Source organism: Bison bison, unplaced genomic scaffold (genome assembly GCF_000754665.1).
Source record: "Bison bison bison isolate TAMUID 2011002044 unplaced genomic scaffold, Bison_UMD1.0 scf7180017864345, whole genome shotgun sequence".
In the NCBI taxonomy this organism is placed as follows: Eukaryota; Metazoa; Chordata; class Mammalia; order Artiodactyla; family Bovidae; genus Bison; species Bison bison.
In genome coordinates, this window is record NW_011494917.1 from 4,277,238 (window position 1) to 4,292,890 (window position 15,653).

General features: G+C 40.8%; 1 protein-coding gene across 2 annotated transcripts in view; it reads right to left on the bottom strand.

The window, feature by feature from the left end:
• CPB2 (carboxypeptidase B2 (plasma)) overlaps positions 1–15,653 on the bottom strand; it is a 59,008-nt gene that overhangs the window by 24,840 nt on the left and 18,515 nt on the right. The window contains exons 3-6 of one of the 2 annotated variants that reach the window (XM_010854632.1): positions 13,957–14,081; positions 12,041–12,149; positions 8,191–8,292; positions 5,968–6,072 (exon numbers count right to left, since the gene is read on the bottom strand). In XM_010854632.1, the coding sequence (XP_010852934.1) occupies positions 5,968–6,072; positions 8,191–8,292; positions 12,041–12,149; positions 13,957–14,081 (441 nt within the window). The remainder of the gene's footprint in view (positions 1–5,967; positions 6,073–8,190; positions 8,293–12,040; positions 12,150–13,956; positions 14,082–15,653) is intronic. The other variant, XM_010854633.1, reaches the window with a different exon arrangement.

The following is a 15,653-nucleotide window of genomic DNA, read 5'->3' on the forward strand; positions in this document are numbered from 1 at the left end:
TATGTCATGGTCAGTTTCTTTGTCTTTTTCATTCTCCTTATTTCCTTCCTACTTTAGCAATGGTTGGATGGAAGTCTTTCAGCAAAAAGTTAGTCTCTGAGAGAAGATCAAATATTAGCCCGGAAATTTGTTTAATAAGCAGGGCTCCAAACAGAAAGGGTGAGTGAGAGCTGAAATACAGCATCATGTGGGGCTGCAGCTGGAATCCCAGAGGAAGGGGGACCTATTATTTTTTAACAATTTATTGAGACATTATTCATATACCGGAAAATTCAGCATTTTAAAGTGCATAGTTCAGCGGGTTTTATATTTCACAGAATTAAGCAACCATCACCACTGTCCAATTATATGATATTTTCATCACCACCCCCATCAATGTTGCTATTGTTCGGTCACCCAGTCGTGTCCGACTCTGTGACCCCATGGACGGCAGCACGCCAGACCTCCCTGTCCCTCACCATCTACCAGAGTTTGCCCAAGTTCATGATCATTACATCGGTGATGCTGTCCAGCCATCTCATCCTCTGATGCCCTCTTCTCCTTCTGCCCTCAATCTTTCCCAGCATTAGGGATTTTTCCAGTGAGTACTCTGTCCGCATCAGATGACCAAAATACCGGAACTTCAGCTTCAGCATCAGTCCTTCCAGTGAATATTCAGGGTTGATCTCCCTTGATCTCCCCAATCTTATTGACTGGTTTGATCTCCTTGCTGTCCGAGGGACTTTCAGGAGTCTTCTCCAGCACCACAGTTCTAAATCATCAATTCTTTGGCATTCTGCCTTCTTTACGGTCCAGCTCTCACAATCCCCATCAATACAAAAAACTCCCTTAGGAGTTACCCCTTTCTCCCTTCTCTTCCCCCAGCCTCTGGCAACCATTAATCAACTTTCTGTCTCTGTGCATTTGCCCATTCTAGACATTTCATGTAAGTGGAATAATCAAATATATGGCCTTTTCTGTCTGACTTCTATCACTTAGCAAAATGTTTTCAAGATTCATCCATGTTATAGCCTGAATCAGTACTTCATTCCTTCTCGTTGCTGAATGGTATTCCATTATAAGGATATGCCACATTTTATTTGTCCACTCATAAGCTGATGGACATTTGGATTGTTTCTACTTTTTTTTTTCTTCAATTTTTTGGCTGCAGCATGCAGCATATGGGATCTTATTTCCCCAACCAGGGATTGAATGGTGCCCCCTGCTTTAGAAGCATGGACTCTTAAGCACTGGACTGCCAGGGAAGTCCCTGTTTCCAGTTTGGGACTTATGAATACTGTTGCTATGAACATTTGTAAACATATGTGTTCAAGTCTCTTGGCTATATACCTGAGCGGAATTGCTGGGTCAAATGGAAACTCTATGCTCAAACTTTCGAGGAACTGTCAAACTGTTTTCTAACATGGTTGCACCATTTTATGATCCCAACAGCAATGGATAAGAGTTCCAGTTTTTCCACACTCTTACCAATATTTGTTATTTGCTATTTAAAAATTTTTGTCATCCTATTGGGTAGGAGGGCTTCCCTTGTGGCTCAGCTGGTAAAGAATCCGCCTGCAATGGAGGAGGCCTGGGTTCAATCCGTGGGTTGGGAAGATCCCCTGGAGAAGGGAACAGCTACCCACTCCAGTATTCTGGCCTGGAGAATTCCATGGACTGTATAGTCCATGAAGTCGCAAAGAGTTGGACACGACTGAGCGACTTTTACTTCACTTCACTTCATTGGGTAGGAAGTGGTATGTATCTCTGTGGTTTTGACTCACATTTCCCTAATGACTAATGCTGTTGAGCATCTTTTCATATGCTTATTGACTATTTGTATATCTTCTCTGAGAATTGTCTTTTCAGATATTTTGCCCATTTAAAAACTAGATTATTTATCTTTGCATTGTTTATTTGTTAAATTTATTTATATATTTTGGATATGAGTCCCTCATCATCTATAATTTGCAAAGATTTTCTCCCATTTTGTGAGTTGTCTTTTAGCTTTCTGGATAGTGTCCTTTGAAAAGCAGAAAGGTTTTTATGCCATTCTCCCAAATTTTGATAGAGTCTCATTTATCTCTTTTTTCTTTGGTTGCTATGCTCTTGGTGTCAGATCTAATAGTTCGTTGCCTAATCCAAAATTACAAAGATTCACTACTTCTAAATTTTCTTCTAAGATTTTTGTAATTGTAGCTTTTAAACTTAGGTGTCTGATCCACTTTTAGTCAATATTTGCATATGGTGTGAGATAGGAGTCCAGATTCTTTTTTTTTTTTTTTTTTGGCATATGGGGAGCTGATTGTTTCAGCAGTGCATGCCCCCTTTTGATTATGCACAAAGGCACCATCTGGACTGATGGAGAGCCTCTTCAGGTCTTCGCTTAAAGAAAATGACAGTCCAGAGCAAGTGGGAATCGGTGACAATCTGTGGAGCAACAACAGAATGAAACCAGGACCTCAGAGGAACGGATGAGGAAAGGGAGAGTAGAGAGAAACTGCAATGAGGAGACTTCTTAACGCCTGTAAGTGGAGATGTGGGCCCCAGTGGAAGGATGACCTGAATGGATTAGTCAGGTAACGTTTCAGGATCCTCAGGACCTGGGGTATTTTTCTGATTGGCCAAGGGAACTTGGTAATGGGGCAACCTGTGTTTCCTTCAGGCATGTGGGGATTAAAGGTAGGGTTACATACAGAGACATAGAAAATAAACTAATGGTTACCAAAGGGGAAGTGGGGGAGGAACAAATTAGCAGTTTGGGATTAACATATACACACTGCTGCTGCTGCTGCTGCTGCTGCTAAGTCTCTTCAGTCGTGTCCGACTCTGTACGACCCCATAGATGGCAGCCCACCAGGCTTCCCCGTCCCTGGGATTCTCCAGGCAAGAACACTGGCGTGGGTTGCCATTTCCTTCTCCAATGCATGAAAGTGAAAAGTGAAAGTGAAGTCGCTCAGTTGTGTCCGACTCTTAGCGACCCCGTGGACTGCAGACTACCAGGCTCCTCCGTCCATGGGATTTTCCAGGCAAGAGTACTGGAGTGGAGTACCATTGCCTTCTCTGAACACTACTATATATAAAATAGATAACAAAGATCTACTGTATAGCACAGGAAACTATACTCAATATTTTCTAATAATCTATAAGGGAAAATAATCTGAAAAAATGTATATAAAACTGATTCACTTTTCTGTGTACCTGAAACTAACACAACATTGTAAACCAACTATGCTTCAATAAGAAAAAGTGGTTGGAGGGGCTTCCCTAGTTGTCCACCAACCAAGACTCTACACTTTAAATGTAGGGGGCCCAGGTTTGATCCCTGGCTAGGAAACTAGATTCCACATGCTGCAACTAAGAGTTGACCTGCCACAACTGAAAAGAAAAAAAAAAAAAAAATCCTGCACACCAAAACTTAAGATTCCAAGTGCAGCAACTAAGACCCAACGCAGCCAAATAAATACATAATCAAAATATTTTTAAATAAATAAAAACCAAATGGTTAAAGTCATATATTTCGCTGAAAAAATCCTACCTAAAATAAATAAAATATAAAACAAGGAGGGATAGTGAACCAGTGAAGTTGCTCAGTCGTGTCCAAATCTTTGCAATCCCATGGACTGAAGCCTACCAGGCTCCTCCATCCATGGAATTTTCCAGGCAAAGGTACTGGAGTGGGTTGCCATTTCCTTCTCCAGGGGATCTTCCCGACCCAGGGATTGAACCCAGGTCTCCTGCATTGTAGGCAGATGCTTTACCATCTGAGCTACCAGGGCGAAATCAATATTCTTAATTAACTTTGTGAATGATGTTGTTATTTATAAAAATATTTTCATATCTGCCATTTATCCAGTTATTTATACTTCAAAAGTATGCCATCTAGATATTTAATCATGATCCTGAAGTCATGTAATCTCTCTCTATAAGCCTTAAAATTCTGACTTGGTGTATTTTAACTGTGTTGAAAGACATGATTTTTAAAAATAACATTTTCAACCAAGTTGAACATGTTCATGAATCTAATTCTTTACTATGAATTTAATCTGTGTATCACGGGGCTCTCCAAGCATATGTTTTCTGATGAGTTTTCACAGTAATCTATAAATATATTTACAGTTATGGTTCTATATCTAGTGAATGAATCACTCAGTGAGGATGATCGCTACAGAAATAATGTCTGACATACAAAGACAACACATAAATGTTCGTTGATGGAATGATTCACCAGAAAGATAAGTAATATAACTGAAACCACTGTCTTGCAGTTAAAAAAGCAAAAAACAAGAATAAAGATGAGGAGCAAGGGTGGCAGAGGAGAGAGCACAAGAGCGAGTGAGCAATTAGAGGGCAGGAGATAAAGGCTTGACTAATTCCCATCCCGTGACAGACGATCGCTCAGCTCTCTTTGCCTGGGGGACACTGAAGCTTTGTCTTTCTTATAATCCTAGACAAGAATAACAATGCCTGCCAACAAGTTAACCAATAACCATTCGACAAAGAATAAATCTGTACATAAAAGCATATAAGACATTTTGAATGGAAGATTCTGAAATAAGCTATCATGCTCATGACCATTAAAAATACAACAAAGAGCTATCCAAGTCTTAGTGTGTGGATGAATAATTTAGACCTTATCCAATGGTAAGAACCTATTTAACCCAATAGTAGGTACTGTTTAAGTCCTCTCTGGACCCCAGAGTTGTATTTCAGTTTAAACCTGCAGCATTAATTTAAATTTCCAATGCAGGAAGCGGATGCTGAGCACTGATTAAGTGGGCCAAAAAAATATAGTTATAGGGAACAGAAAAGTGACTTTTACTGTTTTCATTTGTTATATAGATTTACAGTCATTATAATTTTTACTATTACGACATACTCTTTGTCTCATACATGGATTTTTTTGATTACAAGGCCTTCTTTAGGGACAAAAGTACCTACTACGATATATGGAAAAAATATATAATCTGCTCTGCAATGGGGTACTTTATGTTCAATTTCTAAGAGCAGAATATGGCAAAAGATACCTGGATAATTCAAAGCAAAAGAAAAAAATTAATTGGGACTCAATTTAGACAATTGCTTCAGTTCTTTCTTTTAGTTAGTAAATGTATTACAACTGTAGGTGTGTGTGCTCAGTCGCTCAGTCACGTCCAACTCTTTGCAACCCCATGGACTGTATCCTTCCAGGCTCCTCTGTCCATGGGATTTTCCAGGCAAGAATACTGGAGTGGGTTGCCATTTCCTGATACTATTTCTTAATTATGTTGCAGTGTTTGAAAAGTGTGTTAGTTACTCAGTCATGTCCAACTCGTTGCGACCCCATGGACTGTACCCTGCCAGGCTCTCTCTGTCCATGGAATTCTTTGGGCAAGAATACTGAAGTGGGTAGACATTCTCTTCTCCAGGTGATCTTCTCAACCGAGGGATCAAACCCAGGTGTCCTGCATTACAGGCCGATTCTTTTACCATATTAGCCACCGGGGAAGCCCTCCAGTGTTTGTGTGCTTAGTCACTCAGTCGTGTCCAACTCTTTGTGACCCCATGGACTGTAACTCACCAGCTCCACTGTCCACGAGGATTCTCCAGGCAAGAATACTGGAGTGGGTTGCCATGCCCTTCTCCAGGGGACCTTCCCAACCCAGGGATCGAACCCAGGCCTCTCACATTTCAGGTAGATCCTTTACCATCTGAGCCACTGGGGAAGCCAGTGTTTAGTACCAGCTGGAAATGTAGAAAAGATAAGGCAGATAATCTTTAGGGTAATTTAAATGCTTAAATTCATGGTTCTCAATATGCATGAAAGTCACCTAAGAAGCATGAGATCATTGTAGATTCCCAAGTCTCACCCCCAGAGATTTCAAGCTGAGAATTCTAGGAGGTGACCTAGGAAAACGCATCTAATAAACAGGCCAGTTGAATCTACTGCAAGTGGTCTGAGGCCACATCCTGAGAAGCTCTGGGCTTTCAGAGAATGTGAATACTTACAGAGCCCACGAACCACAAGCAGAAAGCAGGAGAGATCCACTCTCTGGCGTGGATTCCACAGTCAATCCACATGGCATTTTTGGCCCTTTGTTCTTTTTTAGAAACCTGCTCAGAGAAAATCAAAAAACAAGTAAGAAGCAGCTTTAGGATAATAACTTCCTGAATACCAGGGCTTCGATTTCATCCTTTTAGCAAATCTATGAAATATCCCCTATTCTCTTCATTCCTTGGAAAATTCTTGGTTTAAAATTCTTTTTATTCCTAAACAAATACCCGATGATACCAGAGCTACATGAGAAATTGCAGAAGTAGAGACCCAAGAACTAGTGCTTCAGGCCATATCTTCACACTGCAGTTAGAATGAAATGAGCCTGTGTTGGGTGGGCAGCTCTCTGTGGGAAGTGGGCACAAAGAAAGGCTTGGGAGAGGGAAGTTAGTGGTGCCCAAGACAACCTTGGACTCCCTCACCATTTTCCCAGGGTGCACACTTTTATTCAACGTGTAGATCATTTCCTTATTTCACACAAAAATAAACACACATCTAACTTGACATCAATTTATTATCAACAGGTCTGGGGACAGAGACCTTATTCTGATTTACCATCTAGGGTACTAGTGTAAGCCGCCAACTTTCTGGAATAAGAACTACCAACTTGTCTTCAATGATAGCGTTTGATGACTTTAGAAGAATTCTCACAAACACCTCTATATAAAATGAATCATCATTCATCTACTTTTAAATATTACACAATTTTAGAGTATGGAGGGAAGGGAGAAGAGTGTTGCAAAATCAAAGAAATATGTGGAGTTGGAATTCCAAAGCAAGAAAAAGAGAGGGTTCCATTTTTAAATTGCCATCTATACCACTCAGGGAGTTTTCTTCTTAACAAACCTGAAGTTACTGATGTCCAACAAAAAGGCAAGTGTGGAAAGCTTTGGCCACAAAGGATCAAATTGTACAAAGAGAATTTCCCAACTGATTTAATCTCCTCAACTTAAAAGACAATCCTGAGTTGTTTTGACTAGTTGCTTTATTCGACCTTCTGTTTAACTGTGGCTGAGCAAATTCTCTTGGTACCCATTCTGACACTGAGGAACCCTAGGGACTCCCATGATGTGCACATCCTTGATTGAGACTGGGACTAAAGCTTGCAGGAAGCATGGTTTTCCAACATGTATATCAGGTCCCAGAAACACAAGTTCCAAAGAGTACATACAACAGGGCAAAAAGTAAATGTCATAGGTGGGTATGCCATGATTACATGGATCCAGCCCAGTAGACTAACTCAGCTGCCAAGAGAACCCAATGTTGCCTAGGGTCTGACTTTGTACTGCAAGCTCTTGTCAGAACAGATTAAAACCCAGAAATCCTGACTCCAAATCTTATCTTTGGACAATCAAAGAGCCTCACCTATCACAGTTTAGAACATGTGAGGAAACCATGTGTGAATGAAATTTTACTAAATCAAATGTATTTCTCCAATAATTAAATTTTTTCAGACCTTCTTTTTAATTTTTTTTTTTTTAGGAGAAAGAGTGGTTTTAAAAATAGCAACAGAACTGCAGAATTAGAAATGAACAGGCAGAAATCAGTTTGGTTTCATGGTTCCCAATATTCTTCCTGTGGCCCAATTCACTGACTTTACTAAGACCAGTTTGTTCAACTGAGAATAAATAACCAGACAGATGGTAACTGAAGCAGAAACGGTCATATCAGCCCTACTGCCAAGAATCCCAGCATTGCTCTGGTTCCTATTCTTTCCTAGTTCCTGTTGTTCAACTCCTTTGGTTCTAAAAACTATAGTAATGTCAATGTTTATTCAAAACAGATCCCTTTCCTTTTTTTTGGCCTAAGTCAGTCAGTCAGTGGTGGTGCTGAGGGTGGTGGTTGTGGTGGTATAAATAAAAGAGGACTTGAAAGATAATCCAGACCACTCTCCTTGTTTTATGAAGGTAGGCATTGAAACCCAGAAAGGTTAAATGACTTATCTATGTCACAGAGTAGATTCTAAAACTGAGGTTACTACTCTTAGGTCAACACTGTAGTAGCAAAGGAAAACAATTTAAAGGTAATCACCAATCACTGAAGATCTGGATATTAAAGTTGAGGATCATTTGTAATACACATATTTCCAGAACTCAAAAGAAAATCCAAGTAATAACAAGCACCACTGGAGAATTAATACCTCCCCAAAGTTGAAAAATCAATGACTCTTCCCATACCTTTAAAACATAAAGTGGGTACTTCTCGTATGAGGATCCAATGTGGATTTTTTCAACCATATCAGGATACCGCTCAGTCATAACTTCTATCCAAGAATAGATCTATCAAAGCAGAAACCAGTGGTCACAGAGCAAGTTCAAAGCATTTCCCTGACAAAGGAAACAGACAAATTCTTCCAGGAAGGGTTATCCCTCTAGAAAAAATTTTGTGGAGATAAAGAGGAACTAAAACACTTGAGGCAGAGTGTTTCTTCTGCTGCTTAGGAAAATCAATAAAATTAAACTTTTGAGAAGTATCAAGGTTTAGGGAAAGTGGAAATGTACTAAGAAACTTACGACAAAGTAGGGAAATATCATCTTTAAAGGATAACTCCTTAAGTTATTTTTAAAGGCTGATAATGTCGAATCCTCACCTCTGTGTATGAAATCCTATTTACCATTCAAGAGTTCATTTTTATATGAGATTTTAAAAAAAATATTCACTTTTCAAGGGTAACCTAAGGAAGCCCCGGGCACTGTCTTTGCACAGGATAAATGGAGCTGCCTTTTTTTCCCAGTGGAGACTTGTGGACTCACAACAAGGGGTGTGAAATGATGAGAAGCAAAGGGGAGAACAGTCTGGAGGAAAAAAGAATCTCTTCTATCCAGGGAAGGAGTTTGATTCTAAAACTCTCTCCTAGGTGGAAGTCTAGTGGTTTGCGATTCTGACAAGATTATAGTAGGAGGAAACAAACAAATAAATTTCTAGTCCTGACTTTAGGCTAGCCCCCACTTCAAAGCAGGTGTTGAGTGGTGGAGCCTGATCATGTTTTAAAGTAGACCAACTTCTCAGGGGCCATTTAAAAATGTTTACATCTTTTGTAATGGAAATAACCAACCCTTGGCCTCATTTCTAGGAAATTTGCTGAAGGTAATTTCAAATAGCAGTCCTAGCTGAAGGGAAGAGGAGTACCATTTATCCTTGGGTCTTCTTACAGGAGCGTAACTAGGGCGAGTGGTATGTGTGATGGGTTGTTCTGTGCGAGGAATTAAGATGCTTCTGGAAGGTCTACCTGCTGCCAAGTACCAATGCTGTCAGTGTCTGTGGTGTTGAAAATTTAACCATCTGTGATTTCCTCTGTTTACTGTGCTACTCTTCTAAGGCACGCACACATCTAAGAGAACTGCTCCATCCACCTATTTTGTGTTACAGCACTGACAGTTCAGTAGATTTCCTCCAACAAGGGAGGCTGTATTATATTAATTATAGTAAGGCAGCTTTATAGAAAACTTTAAATCTAATCTGCAATAATCAAGGTTACATCCTTTGAATAATGCTCTTCTTTTGCCATTTGTTTTAAGACGTGTTTTTTGGTCATTTGTTTTTCTCCCCTACTGTAGCTTACTTAAAATTTCCTAGTGAGAGTCAATGACAAAAGAAACCCCTTTTGCTCTCCAAGTGAACATGAATGCGGACTGAAGAGCAGAGCTAAAGGGGAAGAAAGGCAGAATTTGGGGGAGAAAGATTGCTGCAATTGCTACAAACCTCTTAGAAAAGATTCAGGATGGGAAGGATGAAGATGTCCAAACTGTTTTCTGAAATGTCATTGTGATGAAATGAATTGTGTTCCCCCTCAAATGTGTATATTAATCCCCAATACCTTAGAACATGACTGTATTTGGAGACAGGGCCTTTAAAGTGGTAATTAAGTTGCAATGAAGTGTCAGTGTGGGCCCCAACCCAACCCAACTGGGATTCTAATAGAAAGTGGAGACTACAATGGTCAGCGAGACTTCAGGGATGTGCGCACACTAAGAAAAGGCCATGTGAGGAGGTGGCCATCCACAAGCCAAGGAGAGATGTCTCAGAACAAACCAGCTCTCCTGACACCTTGTTCTTGGACTTCCAACCTCCAGAACTGTGAGAGAATAAATTTCTGTTGTCTAAGCCACTCAATAAATGGCACTTTGTTACAACAGACAGTAGCTCAGGTGGTAAAGAATCTGCCTGCAACGCAGGAGACCCAGGCTCAATCCTTGGGTCAAGAAGTTGCCCTGGAGAAGGGAATGACAACCCACTCCAGTATTCTTGCCTACAGAATCCCATGGATGTAGGAGCCTGGTGGGCTACAGTCCATGGGTTACAAAGAGTCGAACAAGACTGAGTGACTAACACTACTACTACTGTGGCTAACTAATACTGTTTTCCTCCCATGTCTTTCCAACTCTTTCCTGGGGAGAGGATAAGAAAAAAAAAAAATAACCTCTTTGAACAAAATATTTAAAATATACCCCCAAAAATACTCTTTTTAAATGTTCAAATCCTTTGTTTATTTAGTTAGGCTGCACTACACAGCTTGTGGGATCTTAATTCCCTGACCATGGATTGAACCTAGGCCCTTGGCACTTAACGCAAGGAATTTTTCCTGGTCTGCCAGGAAAAACCCAGCAACATATTTTAAATACTTCTGTTTAAGGCATCTCGTTCTTCCCACCAAACCCAACACAGCAGTGACACTGTCACCTTCTCCACTTGTAAATCCTGCCTACCCAACCTCTCAACTCCAGGCCTCAAGGTTACTCATGCAGGGCTGATGTAGGCGGCTGGATGGAGATAGTTTAGGTGGAACAGACAAAGTCAAGGTAGGAGAGAGAAAGGAGAGGGCTGAAATGTTAAGATCCCCGTCCACCAGCCCGGCACATCAGTCCTAGAAGCCTGCTGATCTCTGGTTTGAAAGAAAGTGTTAGTCACTCAGTCATGTCCGACTCTTTGCGACCCCATGGACTGTAGCCTGACAGCTCCTCTGTCTCTGGAATTCTCCAGGCAAGAAAACTGGAGTGGGTAGCCATTCCCTTCTCCAGGGGATCTTCTCGACCCAGGGATCGAACCCAGTTCTCCTGCATTGAAGGCAGATTCTTTACCATCTGTGCCACTAGGGAAGACTGAGTTCTGGTTTAACTAACTGGAAAGGAACAGATGCATTTGAAGATTAAATAGAAAATTGATGCTTATTATTTAAGTGTTAGATGTCACAAAAGTATGGATATGGTTCTTAACAGTTTCTGGGCGCCTAGCCAAAAATGATAAAAAAAAAAAAACACAACTTCTATTAAGGAATATAGCAGTACTCCTATGAAAGAATAAAAGGTATCAAGGGATTTTGTACTACTTGGAGAGTATTATATTGAAAAGAAAGGGGTTTAGCCTTTAAGGGAACAAATACGGGGAAATGGCTCTTAAAGTATGATGTGAAAGCTTATTGAGGTCAACTGAACATGGTATCAAGCTTAGGTTTCCTCTAGGAAAATTGGAACCCGTAAGTACTAAGAGGAAAAGAAACCAATTTCTTAAATATTAAAATACAGGCATCATCATAATCATTACTATTACTATTAGTATTTTAAACAGGTTCCTTCTGAAAAGAATAAAATACATTTAAACACTTTTGCATCCTAAATATAAGTGAATAAATTCCTTTAATTCAGTGAGATAATGTGGCAGTTATTTGGTAAGAATTCATTTAGGATAATGGCTGGAGTGCTATTTTTTGTGTGTGTGGCAGTTTCAATAAAAAGGTCTTATTTTTTAATTTTCTGTTGTTCCTTAGAATGTAGTGTTACTCCTGACAATCAGAGATATTCTTAGCTATGGACAAATAGCCTGCTTAGAGGGGCAAAGTCCAAAATATGATGCAATCTTTCCAGGCAAGATGTCTACAAAAGGACCAATTACCTCTGTATAATCAATCTAATAGTGATTTTTTTTCACCCTCTTCCACTAATTATGATTCTCTAATAATTTCCCATGGCTGAAATGGCAATGCTCATTCAATGAAAACAGGCAGTTTGGAGAGAAACGTTGACAACTTACCTCATTTAGTGAGTGATACTGTTCATAGTAGGAGGAGGATGCCCGGGGGCTGATGGTGTCATTGGAAGTCTGCTGCCGGATAAGATCTTCCACATTTTCCACCAGGACCCTGGGTGATGAAACAAGAGTATGAGCTGGTTTCCAAACAGGGCTCTAATTTTCCCTCGTGGCCCATCGCAGACACAACAGGCAAGTGTGGGGGGAAAGTCACTAAGAAATCTAGCAAGCTCAAGGTGAAAACACCACTAGCATGACGGGCTGAAATTCACAAGCCCTCTGCATAGAGCCGCATGGGCGCTGAAGAGACAGTGGCTCCTGTAGAGTATGCTTTCAGGGCCTTCAAAACCTGACCCTTTCTCCAACATTATCAACATTTCTTGACGGTGACTTATTAATGCCTTTTAAATGAACACAGGAATAAGGAAGGTATAGGAAAGTGATCTCATTTAATTCCTCTTGCAAGGGGTCACACAGTTAACTTAGGCACAAACATTTTAACTAAGACGAAATTGAGCCATTCTGTCACCTGGAATGAACAAGAAAAAGTTAGCTGCCATTCTAATAAAGCTTTCTGTACTTTTATTTAGAGTTAGTTGTTCAGTCATGTCCAACTCTTTGTGACTCCATGGAAGAGGAATTCTCTTGCATGGAATTCTCCAGCCAAGAATAGGGGAGTGAGTAGCCATTCCCTTCTCCAGGGGCTTCCCTGGTGGCTCAGACTTTTGTTTAGACCAACAGGTAAAAGCCAAGACTTTGACATCAGAAAGTTCTGAGTTAGAGTCCTGGATGTGCCACATTCTAGCTGGTTGACCTTCAGAAATTCCTTTGTAAATCTGAAACATTTTTTCTTACACACAGTGAGGATAGTATCTACCTCACAGGGTTTAATAAGGGTTAAAAGATACAATGTATAGAAAAGCTCAGTACCTTTCCTGAAAGGCATCAGATACTAATAACATGTTATTATAATAATCATAATACGTTATCCAAAGATTGCTTGGCATCCAGGAAGTGCTAGGGCGGCAGGAAAACACTGATGCTTGGGTAATGGATGCGAAAGGAGATATGGACAGGAGACTCTAAAAGGAAGAAGGCATGGGCTTTGAACAGAAAGCATACCTAATGCATATTTTAGTTTAGAGCCAGACATTACAGAATGCTTGCTGACCTCTTGAAGCAAAATTCCCTTTAGCAGCTGCTTTTTTAAGTGATATCACAAAGCCTACTAAAGTGAATGACATTTTGCTTCCTAAGTCCAGGAACAGAGTAGAGGAATTTTAAGAAGGAACTGGGAGAAACCATAAGAGGCTCCACAGATCACTGAGTCTAACAGTCCATTTCAGACAAGGGACCAAGGTCTTGAGCAGTAAACCACTCATTCAAGGTCATGGAGCCAGCCTCTTGGGCTTCATCACAAGTCCATTCCAGAGATTTCCATGTGGCATGCTTAATGTAAGTATACATTTTTCTAGGAAGCAATGAGACCATCCACTAGCAAATGCACGGTGTGTGTTGTGTGTGTGTGTGCTCAGTTGCTCAGTCATGTCCAACTCTTTGCAGCCCCACGAACTGTAGCCCACCAGGCTCCTCAGTCCATGGAATTTTCCAGGCAAGAATACTGGAGTGGGGTGCCATTTCCTGTGTCAGGGGATCGTCCTGATCCAGCAGTCAAACCTGAGTCTCTTGCATTGGCAGGTTTCTTTACCACTGTGCCCTCTGGGAAGCCCCAAATGCATCACAGGTGCTTATAATGTCTGTATGCTCAGGTGCTAGTCGTGTCTGACTCTTGGTGACTCCATGGACTGTAGCCCACCAGCCTCCTCTGTCCATGGAATTTTTCAGGCAAGAATTCTGGAGCAGGTTTCCATTTCCTAGTGCTTATAATAGTTACTCAATAAATATGGAATTAAGCCTACCTGAATGGAATTCTGCTCGCATTTAAATGGGCTTTCACATTGCTTACATCAGATGCATTCACAAAAAAATGGACTTCGTATCCCTTCACAATATATTCAGCTGCTACTGGCTGCCAGAGAACAATCTGCAGTTTCAAGAAGGAAAATTGATAAAGACAGTTTTTCACATGGTTCTCATCTGTAGCTAACGCCATAAAAGAGTATCTATAAAGGAAATGAAAAAATAATTTCTGGTCACTGGTCCACTCACAGTCACCAATCCCATTCACACATGTGGTAGTGTAAACATTTATTCTGTACGGGGCTTGTTTTATTCTGTAACCCCAGTGGCTAATGAGGGCCTGGCATTTACTAGGTACTCAATAAATATTTGCTGAGGCAATGAACTGATAAATGAACGCATGAATATTTAGAGTCCAACTGTAGGACTGGAGGTGTATGTCAGATGTTTAAAGAGAAATGAAAGTTGGTCTGGAAAGAAAGTTGATTAATGGCGCTTTTCTTTAATAAAAATCCCATATCCTTGATTCTAACATCACATTGGTGTTTCTTTCCTTTAATCTAATTGCGGCCTTTGGGCAAAACCTTTCCATAATATTTACAGTTTTGAGTTTTTTGTTTTTTTGTTTTTTCTGGCTTTACTGTGCTTTTTCAAAGCACTTTCACACCCATTGCCTATGATCTTTTTACTAATTCTTTGCCATAATCTAGGCAGCAGTTATTATTTTGATTGTTCAGATGAAGAAATTAAGGCTCGAAGCTAAGTCGTCTAAAAATCACAGGCCAAATAGTGGCCAAACAAGACCTAAATGCTGAATCTGTGATGCTTCCTCTGGCAGTGCTTCCTCTGCCTGCAGTGTGGCGGCTGTGGAAACACAGCGGCCGCTCTTCTGCTGGGAAATGCCTAGTTCTCTGACCCTGTGTGCTGCTGTCTGTCTATATCCCCTACAGGCTGAGGTTGCACGGCTCCAGGGCTGCAGCCAGTCAATGATGGCATACTGCAGGCATATTTTCGCAGGCCCATTCCTGCCAGATTAGGGTTTCCTCTTGCAGTTGACTTTGTCTTAAGGACTTACGTGGTCCAGTCAAACTTTCATCGGGATTGTCTTGCAGTCTAGAGGTTGTCCAGGCATGACCCTCCTTTTTGCACAGTGGCGGCTGCTCAATGGTCTGCGGGTGCTCCCCGCCATCTCCAGCTCCTTCTTCATCCTTCACAAGCAGACCCCATAACAAGTCTCTTATATCTCTAATCTTCTCAGAAAACCTTAGCCCGATATCCATGGAGCCAGCAATTTTTTTTATCATGATATTTTGTAATTCTTAACAGTTTTCTACATTCAGGGGAGTTCAGTTCCAGGCATGAAAATGTTAGCCAGTTTTCTTCTGTGTTTCTATGCTTACACTTTAGCTAAATTTTTAAAACAAACTCCTATTCAGTTTAGTTCAGTTCAGTCGCTCAGTCATGTCCGACTCTTTGTCACCCCATGGACCACACCACACTAGGCCTCCCTGTCAATCACCAACTCCTGGAGTTTACTCAAACTCATGTCCATTGAGTCGGCGATGCCATCCAACCATCTCATCCTCTGTTGTCCCCTTCTCCTCCTGCCTTCAATACTTCCCAGCATCAGGGTCTTTTCCAAGGAGTCAGCTCTTCACATCAGGTGGCCAAAGTATTGGGATTTCAGCTTCAGCAT